The sequence below is a fragment of the Orcinus orca genome, chromosome 3 (genome assembly GCF_937001465.1).
Source record: "Orcinus orca chromosome 3, mOrcOrc1.1, whole genome shotgun sequence".
NCBI lineage: Eukaryota > Metazoa > Chordata > Mammalia > Artiodactyla > Delphinidae > Orcinus > Orcinus orca.
In genome coordinates this window covers 134490841-134514135 of record NC_064561.1, presented here as the reverse complement: position 1 = coordinate 134514135, position 23295 = coordinate 134490841, and the positions used below count along the sequence as shown (strand labels likewise).

The 23295-nt window shown below is 37.9% G+C and overlaps 2 protein-coding genes across 6 annotated transcripts in view; one reads left to right on the top strand and one right to left on the bottom strand.

Annotated features, from left to right (window-relative positions):
• The window catches only part of RNF180 (ring finger protein 180), a 281709-nt gene that overhangs the window by 172125 nt on the left and 86289 nt on the right, over positions 1 to 23295 (top strand). The window lies entirely within an intron of this gene.
• On the bottom strand, positions 136 to 486 carry LOC105748060 (zinc finger protein 706-like). Its single transcript, XM_049707964.1, is given in 2 exon segments — positions 136 to 420; positions 423 to 486. Coding segments are annotated over 2 exon segments (222 nt in total). The 5' UTR covers positions 472 to 486; the 3' UTR covers positions 136 to 247.

Genomic DNA, 23295 nt, shown 5'->3' with positions numbered 1-23295 from the left:
AATTATAAAAAAATTTTTATAACAAGGATGAACTGATTTTCAGATTTCCAAATCAGAGTCAACGGTACATTTGCACAGAATTGTCTTTGCATGAAGACCAAAAGGGAACAACATAAAAATGAGTGTTTCTGTAGCCCCTTTATTTTTGCTGATCAACAGTTTGTTAGAAAAGCAGCTGCAGGTTTGTTACCTAAGGTCTGAGACAGGAGAAGAGTCAAAGGTGTCACAACTTCCCCTGTAAACAACTTTATGCCTGAACATCAGCTAATTCTGGAGGAAGTGGAGTCTTAGGATGCTTGCTCTCAAAGTGCTGCTTGAAGGTCTTAGGGTCTGGCATTTGTGTCTTACAGACAGTGCAGATATATAGTAAGGCAGCTTTCGCAGCAGGCTTTTGGTCATGTCCTTGTTTCTTTTGTCCAGCTTTTTGGCATTTTTCTACTGAGACTGAATCTTCTGCTGTCCACGAGCCATATCTGGGCCGGGACAGTCTTGCATCAGAGAAACTGCACAGCACAAGAGGGCCAGGGGAGGTGGCAGGAGGGAGAGTTATTTTTAATTTTTTGAGGAACCTCCATACTATTTTCCATAATTACTGCACCAATTTATATTCCCACCAACAGTGCACAGGGTTCCCTTTAATCCACATCCTCACTAACACTTGTTATTTGTTGTCTTTTGGATAATAGCCATTCTGACAGGTATGAGGTGATATCTCATTGTGGTTTTGATTTGCATTTCCCTGATGATTAATGACGTTGAGCATCTTTTCATGTACCTGTTGTCCATCTGCATGTCTTCTTTGGAAAAATATCTATTCAGATCCTCTGTCTATTTCTTAATTGGATTGTTTGGGGTTTTTTGCTATTGGGTTTTGTGAATTCTTTATATATTTTGGATATAATCCCCTTATCAGATGTATGATTTGCAAATATTGTCTACCATTCAGTGGGTTGCCTTTTCATTTTGTTGATGATTTTCCTTGCAGTGCAGAAGATTTTTAGTTTGATGTATTAATTTTGTTTTTTATTTTTAAATTTAAAGGAGTGCTAATACATAGGAAAAAACACTAGGAAGAGAAACATATATAATCTTAGTGATTTTTTTTTTTTTTGCGGTACGTGGGTCTCTCACTGTTGTGGCCTCTCCAGTTGTGGAGCACAGGCTCTGGACGCGCAGGCTCAGCGGCCATGGCTCATGGGCCCAGCCGCTCCGCGGCATGTGGGATCCTCCCAGACTGTGCCACCAGGGAAACCCCTTAGTGATTATTTTTGAGAAACAAATTTGACCATCAATTTAATCAGTGAAGACTTTGTGGAGAGGTGGGAAGATTTTCAAATGAAAGACATATATCTGATTTGAAATTAGATACCAATTTTAGAAATGTTAAAATGTTAAGAAAAACCAAATCACAATCAAAGACATATGTAGTCAGACTTTTGCTTTGCACTCCTACTTGATGTAAACATAGGTAATATAGATCATTGCTTGTCCCAGCTTTGCCCAGCTCAGCCTCACATTGCATCTGAACCAATCCTTCCTAAGCTTGTTACCTTATGAGGTACCAGAGGATGGGTCAAAACCTGTCTTGCTACCAAATATAGCCTGTGCCTTCTGTTGAGCTGGCCACCTTTAGACTTCCTGATTTCCACTACTGTTTCAGCTTGGACTGGAGCTCTGACTTACATAATTCATGCCTTAATAACTTTATAGCCATCTTTTGTCTCTTTCCTCTGGGTGTCAGACCCTTTCACCTTTCCCCTACCATGTCTAGAGGCTTACATCAAACACAGAATTCCAGGGCTTCCCTGGTGGCGCAGTGGTTAAGAATCTGCCTGCCAATGCAGGGGACATGGGTTCAAGCCCTGGTCTGGGAAGATCTCGCATGCTGTGGAGCAACTAAGCCTATATGCCACAACTACTGAGCCTGTGCTCTAGAGCCCACGAGCCACAACTACTGAGCCCTCGTGCCACAACTACTGAAGCCCATGCGTGTAGAGCCTGCACTCCACAACAAGAGAAGCCACTGCAATGAGGAGCCCATGCACTGCAACGAAAAGTAGCCCTGGCTCGCCGCAACTACAGAAAGCCCACGCGCAGCAATGAAGACCCAATGCAGCCAAAGATAAATAAATAAAATTTAAAAAAAACAAAAAGCACAGAATTCCTGAAATGTCATAACTTTCATTACTGCCATGGAAGCTTTGCTACCCTGTTTTTCATGCCTTGCCCTTTGAATATTGATACCAGCCCAGATTAAAGGCATTATTACCCTGGGTGCTGTGATTTGGATCACTAGCCACCCTCCTTTGGGGATGTTCAACAATTGAAATCCTGTCCCACTTGCATCTCCAGCTGAGTAAAGGATTATACCCCACCTCACAGCCAGCCCCCAGGAAACCAAATAAAATTTAAGCATTGTTTTTATGAATAATATCCACGATATTTGTTTCAAACATTTAAAATGGTACAGAGGCTCTGGCTTTGGAGGTCAGATCCCAGGGAGAGGACTGAGGTTGGCTATGTGAACACATCTTGAAAGGGGCTAGTGCACCACAGCTAGCCGGGAGGGAGTCCGGGAAAAAATCGACCTGCCTAAGAGGCAAGAGACCATTGTTGCAGGGTGCGTGAGGACAGGGGATTCAGAGCACCACCTAAACGAGTTCCAGAGACAGACGCGAGCTGCGGCTATTAGCGTGGACACCAGAGACAGGCATGAAACGCTAAGTCTGCTGCTGCTGCAGCCACCAAGAAGCCTGTGTGCAAGTACAGGTCACTATCCATACCCCCACTCCTGGGAGCCTGTGCAGCCCACCACTCCCAGGGTCCCATGATCCAGGGACAACTTCCCGGGAAGAACACACGGTGCACCTAAGGCTGTTGCAATGACACACCTGCCTCTGCCACTGCAGGCTCTCCCCGCATTCCATACCCCTCCATCCCCCCAGCCTCACTGAGCCAGAGCCCCCAGATCAGCTGCTCCTTTAACCCCATACCTCTGGTAACCTACACACAGAGTTGGGGCCAAATCCAGAGCAGAACCAACCCCAGGAGCTGTGTGAACAAAGAAGAGAAAAGGAAATCTCTCCCAGCAGCCTCAGGAGCAGCGGGTTTAATCTCCATAATCAACTTGATGTACACTGCATCTGTGGAATACCTGAATAGACAATGAATCATCCGAAAATAGGGGTAGTGGACCTTGGGAGCAATGATATATATGTTGTTTTCCTTTTTCTCTTTTTCTGAGTGTGTATGTGTATGAGTCTTTGTATGATTTTGTCTGTATAACTTTGCTTTTAGCATTTGTCCTAGGGTTCTGTCTGTCCGATTTTTTGTTGTTTATTTTTCTTTTCAGTATAGTTTTTAGTGCTTGTTATCATTGCTGCATTTGTTTTTTGGTTTGGTTGCTACTTTTTTTTAATTTACTTTTTTAGGTTTTTTATTTTGAATAATTTTTTATTTTAATAAATTTTATTTTATTCCTGTCTTTCTTTCTTTCTTTTTTTCTGCCTTTTCTTCTGATCCCTGTGGCTGGCAGGGTCTTGGTGATCTGGCTGGGTGTCAGGCCTGTGCCTCTGAGGTGGGAGAGCCGAGTTCAGGACATTGGCCCACCAGAGACTTGCTAGCTCCATGTAATAGCAAACAGCAAAAGCTCTCCCAGAGATCTCCATCTCAATGCTTAAACCAAGCTCCACTCAACAACCAGCAAGCTACAGTGCTGGACACTCTATTCCAAACAACTAGCAAGACAGGAACACAACCCCACCCATTAGCAGAGAGGCTGCCTAAAATCATAATAAGGTCACAGACACCCCAAAACGCACCACTGGATGCAGTCCTACCCAACAGAAAGACAAGCTCCCGCCTCATCCACGAGAACACAGGCACTAGTCCTCTCTACCAGGAAGCCTACACAACCCACTGAATGAACCTTAGCCACTGGGGGCAGACACCAAAAACAACGGGAAATACGAACCTGCAGCCTGTGAAAAGGAGACTCCAAACACAGTAAGTTAAGCAAAATAAGAAGACAGAGAAACACAGCAGATGAAGGAGCAAGGTAGAAACCCACCCGACCAAACAAATGAAGAGGAAATAGGCAGTCTACCTGAAAAAGAATTCAGAATAATGATAGTAAAGATGGTCCAAAATCTTGGAAATAGAACGGAGAAAACACAAGAAACGTTTAACAAGGACATAGAAGAACTAAAGTGCCAACAAACAGTAATGAGCAACACATTAAATGAAATAGAAAACTCTGTAGAAGGAATCAACAGCAGAATAACTGAGGCAGAAGAATGGATAAGTGACCTGGAAGATAAAATAGTGGAAATAACTACTACAGAGCAGAATAAAGAAAAAAGAATGAAAAGAATTAAGGTCGGGGGCTTCCCTGGTGGCACAGTGGTTGAGAGTCTGCCTGCCGATGCAGAGGACACGGGTTCATGCCCCGGTCCAGGAGGATCCCACATGCCACAGAGTTGCTGGGCCCGTGAGCCATGGCTGCTAAGCCTGCACGTCCAGAGCCTGTGCTCCGCAATGGGAGAGGCCAAAACAGTGAGAGGCCCGCGTACCACAAAAAAAAAAAAAAAAAAAAGAATTAAGGACGGTCTCAGAGACCTCTGGGATAACATTGAGCGCACCAACATTCGAATTACAGGGGTCCCAGAAGAAGAAGAGAAAAAGAAAGGGACTGAGAAAATATTTGAAGATATTAAAGTTGAAAACTTCCCTAATATGGGAAAGGAAATAGTTAATCAAGTCCAGAAAATGCAGAGAGTCCCATGCAGGATAAATCCAAGGAAAAACATGCCTAGACATATATTAATCAAACTATCAAAAATTAAATACAAAGAAAAAATATTAAAAACAGCAAGGGAAAAACAAAAAATCACATACAAGAGAATCCCCATAAGGTTAACAGCTGATCTTTCAGAAGAAACTGCAAGCCAGAAGGGAGTAGCAGGACATATTGAAAGTGATGAAAGTGAAAACCCTACACCAAGATTACTGTACCCAGCAAGGATCTCATTCAGATTCGATGGAGGAATTAAAACCTTTACAGAGAAGCAAAAGCTAAGACAGTTCAGCACTACCAAATGAGCTTTACAGCAAATGCTAAAGGAAATTCTCTAGGCAGGAAACACAAGAGAAGGAAAAGATTTACAATAAGAAACCCAAAACAAGTAACAAAATGGTAATAGGAACATACATATCGATAATTACCTTAAATGTAAATGGAATAAACGCTCCAACCAAAAGACATAGACTGGCTGAATGGATACAAAAACAAGACCCATATATATGCTGTCTACAATAGACCCACTTCAGACCTAGGGACAAATACAGACTGAAAGTGAGGGGATGGAAAAAGATATTCCATGCAAAAGGAAATCAAAAGAAAGCTGGACTGGCAATTCTCATATCAGAAAAACTAGACTTTAACACAAAGACTATTACAAGAAACAAAGAAGGACACTACCTAATGATCAAGGGATCAATCCAAGAAGAAGATATAACAATTGTCAATATTTATGCACCCAACATAGGAGCACCTCAATACATAAGGCAAATGCTAACAGCTATAAAAGGGGAAATCGATACTAACACAATCATAGTAGGGGATTTAAACACCCCACTTTCACCAATAGACACATCATCCAAAATGAAAATAAATAAACACAAGCTTTAAATGATACATTAAACAAGATGGACTTAATTGATATTTATATGACATTCCATCCAAAACCAACAGAATACACTTTCTTCTTAAGTGCTCATGGAACATTCTCCAGTATAGATCATATCCTGGGTCACAAATCAAGCCTTGATAAATTTAGGAAAATTGAAATGGTATCAAGTATCTTTTTGGAGTACAAAACTATGAGACTAGGTATCAATTATAGGTAAAAAATCTGTAAAACATACAAACACATGGAGACTAAACAGTACACTACTTAATAAACAAGAGATCGCTGAAGAATCAAAGAGGAAATTGAAAACTACCTAGAAACAAAGGACAGTGAAAACACGACAACCCAAAACCTATGTGATGGAGCAAAAGCAGTACTAAGAGGGAAATTTATAGCAATACAATCCTACCTCAAGAAACAAGTAACATCTCAAATAAAAAACCTAACATTACATCTAAAGCAGTTAGAGAAATAAGAAGAAAAAAACCCGAAAGTGAGGAGGAGGAAATAAATCATAAAGATCAGATCAGAAATAAATGAAAAAGAAATGAAGGAAACAATAGCAAACATCAATAAAACTAAAAGCTGTTTCTTTGGGAAGATAAACAAAATTGAAAAACCATTTAGCAACAGCAATCAGAGAAGAAAAAGAAATAAAAGGAATCCAAATTGGAAAAGAAGAAGTAAAGCTGTCACTCTTTGCAGATCACATGATACTATACATAGAGAATCCTAAAGATGCTACCAGAAAACTACTAGAGCTAATCAATGAATTTGGTAAAGTAGCAGGATACAAAATTAATGCACAGAAATCTCTGGCATTCCTATATACTAATCATGAAAAATCTGAAAGTGAAATTAAGAAAACACTCCCATTTACCATTGCAACAAAAAGAATAAAATATCTAGGAATAAACCTACCTAAGGAGACAAAAAACCTGTATGCAGAAAGTTATAAAACACTGATGAAAGAAATTAAAGATGATACAAATAGATGGAGAGGTATACAATGTTCTTGGATTGGAAGAATCCACATTGTGAAAATGACTCTACTACCCAAAGCACTCTACAGAGTCAATGCAATCCCTATCAAACTACCACTGGCATTTTTCACAGAACTAGAACAAAAAATTTCAGAATTTGTAAACACAAAAGACCCCGAATAGCCAAAGCAATCTTGAGAACGAAAAACGGAGCTGGAGGAATCAGGCTCCCTGACCTCAGACTATACTACAAAGCTACAGTAATCAAGACAGTATGGTACCTGCACAAAAACAGAAATATAGACCAACGGAACAGGATAGAAAGCCCAGAGATAAACCCACGCACACATGGTCACCTTATCTTTGATAAAGGAGGCAAGAATATACAGTGGAGAAAAGACAGCCTCTTCAGTAAGTGGTGCTGGGAAAACTGGACAGGTACATGTAAAAGTATGAAATTAGAACACTCCCTAACACCATACACAAAAATAAACTGAAAATGGATTAATGACCTAAATGTAAGGCCAGACACTATCAAACTCTTAGAGGAAAACATAGGCAGAACACGCTATGACATAAATCACAGCAAGACACTTTTTGACCCACCTCCTAGAGAAATAGAAATAAAAACAAAAATAAACAAATGGGACCTAATGAAACTTAAAACCTTTTGCACAACAAAGGAAACCATAAACAAGACCAAAAGACAACCCTCAGAATGGGAGAAAATATTTGCCAATGAAGCAACTGACAAAGGAATAATCTCCAAAATTTAGAAGCAGCTTATGCAGCTCAGTATCAAAAAAAAACAAACAGCCTTACCCAAAAATGGGCAGAAGACCTAAATAGACATTTCTCCAAAGAAGATATATAGATTGCCAACAAACACATGAAAGAATGCTCAACATCATTAATAATTAGAGAAATGCAAATCAAAACTACAATGAGATATCATCTCACACCGGTCAGAATGGCCATCATCAAAAAATCTAAAAACAATAAATGCTGGAGCGGGTGTGGAGAAAAGGGAACCCTCTTGCACTGTTGGTGGGAATGTAAATTGATACAGCCACTATGGAGAACAGTATGGAGGTTCCTTAAAAAACTAGAAACAGAACTACCATATGACCCAGCAATCCCACTACTGGGCATATACCCTGAGAAAACCATAATTCAAAAAGAGTCATGTACCAAAATGTTCATTGCAGCTCTGTTTACAATAGCCAGGACATGGAAGCAACCCAAATGTCCATCAGCAGATGAATGGATAAGGAAGATGTGGCACATATATACAATGGAATATTACTCAGCCATAAAAAGAAATGAAATTGAGTTATTTGTAGTGAGGTGGATGGACCTGGAGTCTGTCATACAGACTGAAGTAACTCAGAAAGAGAAGAACAAATACCCTATGCTAACACATATATATGGAACCTAAGGATAAAAAAAAAGGTCATGAAGAATCTACGGGCAAGACAGGAATAAAGACACAGACCTGCTACAGAATGGACTTGAGGATATGGGGAGGCGGAAGGGTAAGCTGTGACAAAGTGAGAGAGTGGCATGGACATATATACACTACCAGACGTAAAATAGCTAGTGGGAAGCAGCCGCATAGCACAGGGAGATCAGCTTGGTGCTTTGTGACCACCTAGTGGGGTGGGATAGGGAGGGTGGGAGGGAGGGAGACGCAAGAGGGAAGAGATATGGGAACATATGTATATGTATAACTGATTCACTTTGTTATAAAGCAGAAACCATTCTAAAGCAATTATACTGCAATAAAGTTGTTTAAAAAAAAAAAAACTCTCCAGAAAGTGGGCATAGATGGAACATACCTCAATATAATAAAAACTGTATATGATCAATTTATATTTTTATTGCTGAGTAGTATTCCATTATATGAATGTACTAAAGTATGTTTATTTGTGCCTCCAGAAATCCTCTTAGCCTCACTTGTCTGGGCCTTTGGTCCCTTGTTCTGGCCTAGCTACCACCTCAGAGAACAATTCAGCTGGGCTCTGCCCAGCAACTGCTCTAGCAGGCAGATTAATAGTAATTGCCTCTTAGGGCTTGTTTATTACCACTGAAGCATGAGATGCAGTGAGATCCACCTGGTTCTAGTGTGTGTGTAACCTGGATGTGAGGAGGTGTTAATGCTCCCTAGGGCAAATGTTGAACCAATAGGAGGTGGGCACCAGCAGATAAATTCTTCTCTCTTTTTCCCCCAACAGGCTATAACTCATACTACATGCATGTGGGCTGTAATAGTTCATAGACCCTTTCTGAAGACTGTACTTGATACCAATTAAATTTCTACTCATAAATTCATCTCCTTATGTTTGCTCTCCGTTTTTCCCTGACTCTTTTTTTTTTTTTCACACCTCTGCACTCCCTAATAAAATAGCGTCATATAAACTTTTGCCTCAGGATCTGCATCCTGGAGAACTCCAGCTAATGCATCCAAATGTAGACATTTAGGTTATTTTTAATCATCTTTCTTGTGTTCACTTTTAGTGTTTCTCTAGGGTCCTACCAGTATGACAAGTATGTTTTTCTCCTTTACCAGTCTTAACATTCTCCAAGTTTACTCATATTTACTGAGCATCTTCTATATGCCAAGCACTCTCCTTAGTAATAAGAATATAATGGTTAAACATAATATTCATGATTCCTACTTGATGGGAAGAAGTTTATATAGAAATGGTATGAGAGCTCTTGATTAGCCGTTTCTACTAACTCTATTACCACACTTCCTTTGCTTTATTCTGCCAATAGCAGAAATATGAGTATTTTCAGAAACATGAATATTGGTGTATTTGTAAAATTCTTAGATTTAAAACCCTTTTTTCCTAATGTGGCCACAAGAAATATCAGACTACAGTGACAGGGACTTGAAAATGGACAGTAAACATCTTATAGGGAAGATCTGGAGAGCACTTAGTTTCACACAAAGTACAGTTTCTCAAGTAGGGCTACTGACATATCAGGATTGGCCTCCTGATACTCATCCCATATCATTTCTCCCACTGTTTTGTTCCTTAATTTAAAAAATAGATAATGGGTAGTGGAAAAAATGTTTATAGTTCAAAATATGGTATCATTGAGTATGGCTGTCATGGATATATTCTTGAAGATGTTTAATGTTAGTAGCTTTAGGTAGTTGAATGTTACAAATTTTGTTGACTTAAGGCTAAAATTCTATCCAGGTGGTAAAAGAGAAGTTTTCAATCCAGGCAGTGGTCACGTTTTTTAAGGTGTCTGTGAATCCCCTGATACTTATGTGAAATAACATGTATAGAAAGTACGTCAGTTTTTCTGGGGGGGAGAGCCATAGCTTTCATAAGAATCTCAGAAGGACCCGGGGGGTGAAAAAACAAGGGAGAACATTAAAAATCAATGAGTTAAACATGCTACTGCATGTGTAATATCAATGTTGCAATGTTTTTGCAATCAGTGCTCTCCTGTCCCAGGCTTGTGGAGAAATATATAATTAGAGATGCTGCCACCCTCCTCCCAAGATCTATACTATCTGCTTGCCCACAGGAGGTAGCATCTTCTGTACTTCTCTTGAAATGGAGGTTTGAGTACGTATGGGAAAGCTCTTTCTACAATTTGTGGAATTCTCTCATGCCACCTATTTGGTTTTTCAGTAGGAAAAGGGTGACTTTTCTAACTATATCTTGTAAACTTATACAAAGATAACCTATCTTTATACATGACGGCAAAATGTAGCCATATGTTATGAAGATAATAATACGTATATAAAAGATATACATTAGAAGTACATTTCAGTCAATAACAACTTTGTTGAAGTAATAGTTCAAGAAATAACTAGAGATAATAGTTTGAAACAATTAAAAATAAAATGATAAATTTAAATAATTGTATTTATTACTCTCATCAGATGGTTCAGGAACATATATGATAAATTTAAATAATTGTATTTATTACTCTCATCAGATGGTTCAGGAACATATATGAATATATAAGAATAAAAAATTCTTTTAATATTTTCTACACTGGTTGAGATGACTTAGGTTCTTTTTTTAATTTGAACTTTATTTTATTTATTTTTTATACAGCAGGTTCTTATTAGTTATCTATTTTATACATATTAGTGTATACTTGTCAATTCCAATCTCCCAATTCATCACACCACCACCCCCAGTCCCCGAACGTTCCCCCCTTGGTGTCCATACGTTTGTTCTTTACGTCTGTGTCTCTCTTTCTGCTTTGCAAACCAGTTCATCTTTACCATTTATCTAGATTCCACATATATACATTAATATAAAATATTCGTTTTTCTCTTTCTGACTTACTTCACTCTGTATAACAGTCTCTAGATGCATCCACGTCTCTACAAATGACCCAATTTCGTTCCTTTTTATCGCTGAGTAATATTCCATTGTATGTATGTATGACATCTTCTTTATCCATTCATCTGTCAATGGGCATTTAGGTTGCTTCCATGACCTGGCTATTGTACATAGTGCTGCAATGAACATTGGGGTGCATGTGTCTTTTTGAATTATGGTTTTCTCTGGGTATATGCCCAGCAGTGGGATTGCTGGTTCAAATGGTAATTCTATTTTTAGTTTTTTAAGGAACCTCCATACTGTTCTCCACAGTGGCTGGATCAATTTACATTCCTACCAACAGTGCAAGAGGATACCCTTTTCTCTCCACCCTCTCCAACATCCGTTGTTTGTAGATTTTCTGATGATGCCTATTCTAACCAGTGTGAGGTGATACCTCATTGTAGTTTTGATTTACATTTCTCTAATAATTAGTGATGTTGAACAGCTTTTAATGTGCCTCTTGGCCATGTATGTCTTCTTGAAGAAATGTCTAATTAGGTCTTCTCCCCACTTTTGTATTGGGTTCTTTGTTTTTTTAATATTGAGTTGCATGAGCTGTTTATATATTTTGAAGATTAATCCTTTGTCCATTGGTTCGTTTGCACAATATTTTCTCCCATTCTGAGGGTAGTCTTTTCGTCTTGTTTAAAGTTTCCTTTGCTGTCCAAAAGCTTTTAAGTTTCACTAGGTCCCATTTGTTTATTTTGGGTTTTATTTCCATTACTCTAGGAGGTGGGTCAAAAAATATCTTACTGTGATTTATGTCATAGAGTGTTCTGCCTGTGTCTTCCTCTAAGAGTTTTAGAGTGCCTGGCCTTACATTTAGTTATTTAATCCATTTTGAGTTTATTTTTGTGTATGGTATTAGGGAGTGTTCTAATTTCATACTTTTACAGGCAGCTGCCCAGTTTTCCCAGCACCACTTATTGAAGAGGCTGTCTTTTCTCCACTGTATATTCTTGCCTCCTTTATCAAGGATAAGGTGACCATATGTGCGTGGGTTTATCTCTGGACTTTCTATCCTGTTCCATTGATCTATATTTCTGTTTATGTGCCAGTACCATACTGTCTTGATTACTGTAGCTTTGTAGTATAGTCTGAAGTCAGAGAGTTAGATTCCTCCAGCTCCGTTTTTCTTTCTCAAGATTGCTTTGGCTATTCGGGGTCTTTTGTGTTTCCATACAAATTGTGAAATTTTTTGTTCTAGTTCTGTGAAAAATGCCAGTGATAGTTTGATAGGGACTGCATTGAATCTGTAGATTGCTTTGGGTAGTATAATCATTTTCACAATATTGATTCTTCCAATCCAAGAACATGGTATATCTCTCCATCTATTTGTATCATCTTTAATTTCTTTCATCAGTGTCTCATAAGTTTTTGCATACAGGTTTTTTGTCTCCCTAGGTAGGTTTAGTCCTAGATATTTTATTCTTTTTGTTGCAGTGGTAAATGGGAGTGATTTCTTAATTTCACTTTCAGATTTTTCATCATTAGCATATAGGAATGCAAGAGATTTCTGTGCATTAATTTTGTATCCTGCTACTTCACCAAATTCATTGATTAGCTCTGGTGGTTTTCTGGTAGCATCTTTAGGATTCTCTATATATAGTATCATGTCATCTGCAAAGAGTAACATCTTTCCTTCTTCTTTTCCATTTGGATTCCTTTTATTTCGTTTTCTTCTCTGACGGCTGTGGCTAAAACTTCCAAAACTATGTTCACTAATAGTGGTGAGAGTGGACAACCTTGTCTTGTTCCTGATCTTAGTGGAAATGGTTTCAGTTTTTCACCATTGAGGACCATGTTGGCTGTGGGTTTGTCATATATGGCCTTTATTATGTTGAGGAAAGTTCTCTCTATGCCCTACTTTCTGGAGGGTTTATTTCATAAATGGGTGTTGAATTCTGTCAAAAGCTTTCTCTGCATCGATTGAGATGATCATACGTTTTTGTTTCCTTCAATTTGTTAATATGGTGTATCACATTGATTGATTTGCGTATATTGAAGAATCCTTGCATTCCTTGGATAAACGCCACTTGATCATGGTTTATGACCCTTTTAATGTGCTGTTGGATTCTGTTTGCTAGTATTTTTTTGAGGATTTTTGCATCTATCTTCATCAGGGATCTTGGCCTGTAGTTTTCTTTCTTTGTGATATCTTTGTGTGGTTTTGGTATCAGGGTGATGGTTGTCTCGTAGAGTGAGTTTGGGAGTGATCCTCCCTCTGCTACATTTTGGAAGTTTGAGAGGGATATGTATTAGCTCTTCTCTAAATGTTTGGTGGAATTCGCCCATGAAGCCATCTCGTCCTGGGCTTTCGTTTGTTGGAAGATTTTTAATCACAGTTTCAATTTCAGTGCTTGTGATTGGTCTGTTCATATATTCTGTTTCTTCCTGGTTCAGTCTCGGAATGTTGTACTTTTCTAAGAATTTGTCCATTTCTTCCAGGTTGTCCATTTTACTGGCGTAGAGTTGCTTGTAGTAGTAATTTCTCATAATCCTTTGTATTTCTGCAGTGTCAGTTGTTACTTCTCCTTTTTCATTTCTAATTCTATTGATTTGAGTCCTCTCCCTTTTTTTCTTTATGAGTCTGGCTAATGGTTTGTCAATTTTGTTTACCTTCTCAAAGAAACAGCTTTTAGTTTTATTGATCTTTGCTATCATTTCCTTCATTTCTTTTTCATTTATTTCTGATCTGATCTTTATGATTCATTTCCTTCTGCTCACTTTGGGTTTTTTTTCCTTCTTCTTCCTCTAATTGCTTTAGGTGTAAGGTTAGGTTGTTAATTTGAGATATTTCTTGTTTCCTAAGGTAGGATTGTATTGCTGTAAACTTCCCTCTTAGAACTGCTTTTGCTCCATCCCATAGGTTTTGGGTCATCGTGTTTTCGTTGTCATTTGTTTCTAGGTAGTTTTTGATTTCCTCTTTGATTTTTTCAGTAATCTCTTGCTTAGTTAGTAGTGTATTGTTCAGCCTCCATGTGTTTGGATATTTTACAGATTTTTTCCTGTAATTGATATCTAGTCTCATAGCGCTGTGGTCAGAAAAGATAACTGATACAATTTCAATTTTCTTCAATTTACCAAGGCTTGATTTGTGACCCAAGATATGATCTATCCTGGAGAATGTTCCATGAGCACTTGAGAAGAAAGTGTATTCTGTTGTTTTTGTATGGAATGTCCTACAAATATCAATTAAGTCCATCTTGTTTAATGTTTCATTTAAAGCTTGTGTTTCTTTATTTATTTTCATTTTGGATGATGTGTCTATTGGTGAAAGTGGGGTGTTTAAATCCCCTACTATGATTGTGTTAGTATTGATTTCCCCTTTTATGGCTGTTAGCATTTGCCTTATGTATTGAGGTGCTCCTATGTTGGGTGCATAAATATTGACAATTGTTATATCTTCTTCTTGGATTGATCCCTTGATCATTAGGTAGTGTCCTTCTTTGTTTCTTGTAATAGTCTTTGTGTTAAAGTCTATTTTTTCTGTTATGAGAATTGCCAGTCCAGCTTTCTTTTGATTTCCTTTTGCATGGAATATCTTTTTCCATCCCCTCACTTTCAGTCTGTATGTGTCTGTAGGTCTGAAGTGGGTCTCTTGTAGACAGCGTATATACGGATCTTGTTTTTGTATCCATTCAGCCAGTCTGTGTCTTTTGGTTGGCTCATTTAATCCATTTACATTTAAGGTAATTATCAATATGTATGTTCCTATTACCATTTTCTTAATTTTGGGGGGTTTTTTTTGGTAGGTCTTTTCCTTCTCTTGTGTTTCCTGCCTAGAGAAGTTCCTTTAGCATTTGTTGTAAAGCTGGTTTGGTGGTGCTGAATTCTCTTAGCTCTTGCTCGTCTGTAAAGGTTTAATTTCTCCATCAAATCTGAATGAGATCCTTCCTGGGCAGAGTAATGTTAGTTGTAGGTTTTTCCCTTTCATCACTTTCAACATGTGCTGTCACTCCCTTCTGGCTTGCAGAGTTTCTGCTGAAAGATCAGCTGTTAACCTTATGGGGATTCCCTTGTATGTTATTTGTTGTTTTTCCCTTGCTGCTTTTAATATTTTTTCTTTGTATTTAATTTTTGATAGTTTGATTAATATGTGTCTTGGTGTGTTTCTCCTTGGATTTATCCTGTATGGGACTCTCTGTGCTTCCTGGACTTGATTACCTATTTCCTTTCCCATATTAGAGAAGTTTTCAACGTTAATATTTTCAAATATTTTCTGAGTCCCTTTCTTTTTCTTTTCTTCTTCTGGGACCCCTATAATTCAAATATTGGTGTGTTTAATGTTGTCCCAGACTGTCCTCAATTATTTTCATTCTTTTTCCTTTATTCTGCTCTGCAGTAGTTATTTCCACTATTTTATCTTCCAGGTCACTTATCTGTCCCTCTCCCTCAGTTATTCAGCTATTGATCCCTTCTAGAGAATTTTAATTTTCATTTATTGTTTTGTTCTTCATTGTTTGTTTGCTCTTTAGTTCTTCTAGGTCCTTGTTAAATGTTCGTTGTATTTTCTCCATTCTATTTCCAAGATTTTGGATCATCTTTACTATCATTATTCTGAATTGTTTTTCAGGTAGACTACCTATTTCCTCTTCATTTGTTTGGTCTGGTGGGTTTTTACCTTGCTCCTTCATCTGCTGTGTGTTTCTCTGTCTTCTCATTTTGCTTAACTTACTGTGTTTGGGATCTCCTTTTCGCAGGCTGCAGGTTCGTAGTTCCTGTTGTTTTTGGTGTCTGCCCCCAGTGGCTAAGATTGTTTCAGTGGCTTGTGTAGGCTTCCTGGTGGAGGGGACTAGGGCCTGTGATCTGGTGGATGATGCTGGATCTTGTCTTTCTGGTGGGCAGGTCTACTTCTGGTGGTGTGTTTTGTGGTGTCTGTGACATTATTTTAGGCAGCCTCTCTGCTAATGGGTGGGGTTGTGTTCCTGTCTTGCTAGTTGTTTGGTATAGTGTGTCCAGCACTGTAGCTTGCTGGTTGTTGAGTGGAGCTGGGTCTTGGCATTGAGACGGAGATCTGTGAGAGAGTTTCACCGTTTGATATTACATGGAGCTGGGAGGTCTCTGGTGGACCTATGTCCTGAACTTGGCTCTCCCACCTCAGAGGCACAGCCCTGATGCCTGGCTGGAGCACCAAGAGCTTGTCCCCACACGACTCAGAATAAAAGGGAGAAAAAGAAGAAAGAAAAGAAAAGGAAAGGAAAGGAAAGGAAGGAAGGAAGGAAGGAAAATGAAAGGAAGGAAGGAAGGAAGAAAGAAAGAAAGAAAGAAAATAATAAAATAAAATAGTTATTAAAATAAAAAATAATTATTAAAAAAATTTAAAAGTAATAAAAAGAAAGAAAGAAGAGAGCAACCAAACCAAAAAACAAATCCACCAATGATATCAAGCACTAAAAAGTATCCTAAAAAAAAGATGAAAAAAAAACCGGACAGACAGAACCCTAGGACAAATGGTCAAAGCAAAGCTATGCAGACAAAATCACACACAGAAGCATACAGATACACACTCACAAAAATAGAAATAGGGAAAAATATATATATCATTTCTCCCAAAGTCCACTTCCTCAATTTGGGATGATTCGTTGTCTATTCAGGTATTCCACAGATGCAGGGTACATGAAGTTGAGTGTGGAGATTTAATCCACTGCTCCTGAGGCTTCTGGGAGAGATTTCCGTTTCTCTTCTTTGTTCGCACAGCTCCCAGGGTTCAGCTTTGGATTTCGCCCGGCCTCTGCGTGTAGGTGTCCTGAGGGCGTCTTTTCTTCACTCAGACAGGACGCGGTTAAAGGAGCAGCTGATTCGGGGGCTCTGGCTCACTCAGGCCAGGGGCAGGGAGGGGTACGGAATGTGGGGCGAGCCTGCGGCGGGAGTGGCCAGCGTGATGTTGTACCAGCATGAGGCGCGCTGTGTGTTCTCCCTGGGGAAGTTGTCCCTGGATCACAGGACCCTGGCAGTAGTGGGCTGCACAGGCTCCCTGGAGGGGAGGTGTGGAGTGTGACCTGTGCTCACACACAGGCTTCTTGGTGGCTACAGCAGCAGCCTTAATGTCTCATGCCCATCTCTGGTATCCGCGCTGATAGCCGCAGCTCGCGCTGGTCTCTGGAGCTACTTTAAGCAGTGCTCTTAATCCCCTCTCATCGCCCGCCAGGAAACAGAGAAGCAAGAAAGAGTCTCTTGTTTCTTCGGCAGTTCCAGACTTTTTACTGGACTCCCTCCCGGCTAGCTATGGCACAGTAGCCCCCTTCAAGCTGTGTTCATGTAGCCAACCCCAGTCCTCTCCCTGGGATCCGACCGAAGCCCGAGCCTCAGCTCCCAGACCCCGCCCCACCCCGGCGGGTGAGCAGAAAAGCCTTTCGGGCTGGTGAGTGCTGGTCGGCACCGAGCCTCTGCTTGGGAATCTCTCTGCTTTGCCCTCCGCACCCCTGTTGCTGCGCTCTCCTCCGTGGCTCCAAAACTTCCCCCCTCCGCCACCCGCAGTCTCCGCGCATGAAGGGCTTCCTAGTGTGTGGAAACCTTTCCTCCTTCACAGCTCCCTCCCACTGGTGCAGGTCCCATCCCTATTCTTTTGTCTCTGTTTTTTCTTTTTTCTTTTGCCCTACCCAGGTACGTGGGGAGTTTCTTGTCTTTTGGGAGGTCTGAGGTCTTCTGGCAGCGTTCAGTTGGTGTTCTGTAGGAGTCGTTCCACACGTAGATGTATTTCTGATGTATGTGTGGGGAGGAAGGTGATCTCCACTGCCTACTCTTCCGCCATCTTGAATCTCCTCCCAAGTTGTGCACTTTAAAATGATGAATTTTAGGGTATGTGAATTATATGTCAAAAAAAGTCAGTAATAGGCAGAGAAGGTACACAGAGACACACTCAGAATAAAATTTAGATAAAGCAGATGAACAGTTATAGCCAAACGAAGAAAGACAAAGGGAAGGACACATACACGCACATACACAAACACACACGCCCATACACAAACACGCACACACACACAGACATCAACATTGAGATTAAGAAAAATGTTTTCAATAGAATAATAATTTCATTTTGTAGTCCTTAAGGACATGGTAACAAGCCTTTTAATGACATGATCACATGTAAGCAACTAAGCATAAATAAAGATATAATGTCTGGATATTTTCCTTTTGGATCTAACCAATAACCTGTAATTTCCATTCTCTTGCCTTAAATAAACATGGCAAAAGACTCTCTAAATGAAGTGAAAACTTCCCAGAGTTACCAATATGTTAGAAATGTTATGCACAATATGACAAAACATTCTTTCTTTAATTTTAGTCAGAATAGTACTTTCTCTAGTGTATGTGATTATTAAGTTTAAATGTTTTGCAAAAATATGCATAGAATATACACTCTATCATTTATCATTTTTTAAAGGTCTAATAATTTATGCAGTACAAATAGTATTTTTAAAATAACTGCTAGAACATCCTTGGTTTTCAAAGCAAAAAAGAAATTTTCAATTAGTGATAGTCAATAGAAAATATTGCAGACATTTTATTTCAGATGCCAGGAATGGGAGTGATGGGCAATATAATATATATAAAGCAAAAGTGATAAGTTTTTCCATAGAAAGTATTGTATTTTAGAGTCACATATATGCTCTAAAGAGAGCCAAAATAGCAGAAATACATTCTTTCAAATTTGCTGGAGAAAAAGAAAGGTTTCCATTCTAATTAATTGGTTTTAGTCTCCAAACCAGAGTAATTTGCAGGAATTTATAAATCCTAGGCTGAGCTTTTGCAATCATTTATTGTGAATGTGGATCATTTTCAGTTCTTTCAAGGTGGACTGTTCCTTAATGTTCCTCTTTATTTAGCTTGGTTATTTCATAAATTAAAGGATTATTATTTTAGTTTAATGTTCATATTTATTAGGAGAACAGATAATCTGTGTAGAGTTGCATTCCCCAGAGCAACTTTTAATGGGATGAATAGAGATACAGTTCTTCCAATTGCCATTATAGGGAAAATGACAGTATATCTTCTTTGGAATTTTCTGTTTTATAAATGTATCTCAGTAGGAGGCAGTTTCATCACTACATAGAGGCTGTGATTAATTAAGTAGCATAGAGAATAAATGGCCTCTGAATAACTCTGTGTCTGATGGCCTGGACAATATTGAGAATTGCATTAGCCTGCAAACACCCAGCGTAGTGTGATCATGACTGGGGAAAGAATACTCTAAGCCAGCATTGGTGAACCACTCAGAGGCATGTAAAGTCTTCATTTAGTCCAGCGGTCCCCAACCTTTTTGGCACCAGGGACCAGTTTTGTGGAAGACAATTTTTCCACAGATGGGGGTGGGGTGGGGGGATGGTTCAGTCATTAATACAAGCCATGGGGAGTGGCACATGAAGCTCCGCTCGCTCACCCACTGCTCACCTCCTGCTGTGCGGCCCTGTTCCTAAGAGACTGTGGATCAGGGACCCCTGATTTTGTCTTTTCCTTCCCATGGGTATATGGTAGTTACAGGAATAAATACTGGGAAGTTCCTAATCAAGCTTTTGAATTTCTCAACTCCAGAGTTCATTTGAGGCCCTATGAATTCTGTTTCTTCTTTACCACAAGCTGCATGGACTTAGTCTGATTCTTCTTTTGTAGCTACTGACTGAACATACACTCTAGATTGTGGGATATTATTGTGTTTTTTTTTTTAAGTAAAATGAGCACTTAGATACTTTTGACATAGATTCCTAGACCTAACTCTGATCTAAATCTGTATTTGTCTTGCAAAGTGATGATGTAAAAAACAATTCAGAAATAGTAATTTTCAGTCTATCTAGAATGGTTTATTAATGAGATGTTCTGATTAGATGAATATTTATATTAAGCAACCCAATATGAATCACCAATTTTCAAATAATTAGTGTAAAAATATAACTAAAATTGCGTTGAAGATTATTTAATCTTTCCTTGATACTCTAGAGGCCACCTCAGAGTCTAATAATATTTCTTTTCATTTTAAATGAAGTTATTTATCATTTAATAGAATTATAAATATAAAGCTGATTTATAAAGTATCAGTTGAAACTATGATATAGCTAGGTGTGGCTTTTTGAAATAAATGCTATATATTTTTCCTCCCCTTCCTTCCCTCTAAAATCTACAGTGTGCTAGCATATTTTTCTCCTACCTCTTTCATCTTTTATTTCTTTGGATCCTATATAGATAAGAACTTGTCATAATTTAGAACTGACATTGTATTTTCTCGCTAAATTATCTTGCTTAGTATTATCATTGATGAGATTATTGACAAAACTGCCAATTCAATAAATACCTACATACTTTAATATAGTATATAATATATGCCTAGGGCCCAAATCACCTTTGCTTTCTATCTCCTAGTATATCCGTTCTGACACTTTCTGATCTCAAGATCCCTTTAAAATCTTAAAAATTGTTGAGAACGCCCAAAAGCTTTTGTGAATACCCATTATAAATATTTTCTATAATACACATTAAAACTGAGAAAAAATTAAAATATTTGTTTATTAATTCATATAAAGATAAACCATTGGTAAAATAACATAGTTTATGAAAAATAACTATTAAAAAATTTGAGAAGAATGGCATCATTTTACACTTTTGCAAATCTCTTTAACATTTGGCTTAATAGAAGACAGATGAATTCTCACATCCGCTTCTGCATGCAAACTGTTGCCGTCTGTTTTTCTGGTTGAAGAATATTAAGAAAACCCAGCCAGACAGGTAGTCAGAAAAGGGAATAGTATTATAGTAGCTTTTCAAGATAATTTTGGATAGTCATTTTTGATATTTCACCAGAACTTGACAAGTGTTGATTATTAAAGGCTAGTTATAATGTGGAATCTAACACTTGATATGAACTTAAAGTACTCTGTTACATTAAAATCTGTTGGTCTGTGTTTGCACTTTGAGTGGTTCATTTACTCATGGATGATTTTATATTATCATGCGTTAAACATTTGAAAACTAAGGTTAACTGAGTTATACAGCTCTTCTAAGTATTGACATATTTCATTATGCAATATTTTAAAATTTGTTAATATCACCACCAGTCTCTTCAGAAAAGGCTGTAAGTATTGAGAAACTATAAGCAAATACAGGTTTTCCAAAATTCTGATTTTTTGCTTGAAAGCTCAAATTTTATCATTTTGATTGGCAACAAATACTGTCAGTTGTTTTTCTTGAACTGACAGATTTACTTTGTTCATTTTTTGTGAAAATGTCTGCCAAGTAACCAAATCTGTATAATCATTTTGACAATTGTTCTTTTCTACATAAAAAATGGTATTTCATGGTAAAAACAGCTAGGTCAGCTCACAACTCAAACAATAACAAAGGTGCTTTTCTCAAAATAATCATTATGCTTTGGTATGCAACAGAAATGCTTTGTAGGTACTTCCTATTTCTGTCACATGTAATATTAAAAGATACATTTTCATTGGTGGAGATTTAATAAAAATTAGTATTTTGCTTGCTTCAGCAAGGGCATTCTTAGTGGAAATTGGCTTTTTTTCCCTGAGTGGTGGAATATACACACATACATATATATAATAAAATTTGGTGTAACTTTTAATTATACTTACCACTTCCTTGGAGACAATTTTTAGTGAAAGGGAAATATGATATTAATTTCAACGGATACTGTTAAAGAAAACACAATTATAGAAAAAGGTTTATTTTAAAAGAATACATATATATAACAATGCTAGAAAATAAGAGAGCAATCCATCAGTGAACCAGAATCTCTTCAGAATTTCTAAAAGATAGAAAGCAATTGGGTTTGTATTTCTTTAGAAAATGAAAATGAAAACAAATAAATTGTTTTGTTTTGTTTTTAAGCCCAAGAAAGAAAAGTGATGTAGAATTAAGAGCAGTTCTCATTAGAGACCTGGGATAATTTCAAGATCAAAAATCAATTATGAGGAGCTTTGAATTCATATTGCTAAGTGAGAGAAGGCAGTCTGAAAAGGCTACATCGTGTATAATTTCCACTGTATGACATTCTAGAAAAGGAAAACTATATACAGACAGATCAGTAGTTGACAGGGGTTGTGGGAGAGGGTGAGAGGAATGAATAGATAGAGCCAGTGGATTTTTAGGGCAGTGAAACTATTCTGTATGATACTGTAATTGTGGATATAAGACATGCATTTGTCAGAACCCATAGAATGTACAAAACCATGTTGAACCCTAATGTAAACCGTGAACTTCAGTTAATAGTAATACATCAATATGGGTTCATCAATTGTAAAACTGTACCACAGTAATGCTAATAATAGATTAAACTGTAGTAGGAGGGGGCATATGGGAATTCTCTGTATTTTCTATACAGTTTTTCTGTAAACCTAAAACTACTCTTAAAAAAGTCTGTACCTGTGGAGAAGTATTGTCAGACTTTCGAGGAACACCAATGATATGGAAGATAAACATAAAAACTGATCCCAGAGGAAATAGATTTATCCAGAAAACAAAGGGATATTATAAAAAGTTCTAGTTATTATCTTATGTTAGTCAAGAAGATATTATATCTTGAGGGAAAGAATGGCCTACTGTTAAATAAATGAATACTAAGAGAATGAAATGATTCATGAAAATTAAAAACGTGATTCCTAAAATTAAAAAATATGTGGCATGAGAGCTGTATAACAGAATGACATAAAACATAAGACTCGAAAACAAGCTTCCTGAAGGGATGTATGTTATGTCCACTGCTTTATACCTACCACCTACACCTAGAATGGTGTACAGTCCTTAGTAGGCACTCAGTGAATATTTGTTAAGTCAAAGATTGAATGATTTTGTATCTTGGAAAATAATGCTGAGGAATTCTCCCAGAACATAGCATAACATAAAGAGATGGAAAATAGAAACACAAAATTGAACGTGGAAGATAAATCAAAGAGATCCAAATCTGTGTGTACTGAGAAATATAAAGGTAGGAACAGAGAGAATAGACAGTGGTGATTAATTAGGGGGAAAAAAATGAAATTTCCACTGAACTGCAGAAAGACATTGTTCTTCAGATTAAAAGAGACTACTGAGTACTGAACAGGAGTAACTATAAGAACACCTAACTAGTAAAATTTTTCAAATCTGAGGATAAAGAGAAGGTTGTAAGACTTCCAGCAAGAAAAGAAACAAACATAAGGTAGACATGTTTTCCATATTCAGTGATAGATGCTATGAGACAGTGGTTCAATATCTTCAAAGTTTTTCTTTTTTCGGACTTTAACTCCTCTTTATATTTGAAAGATATTTAAATAT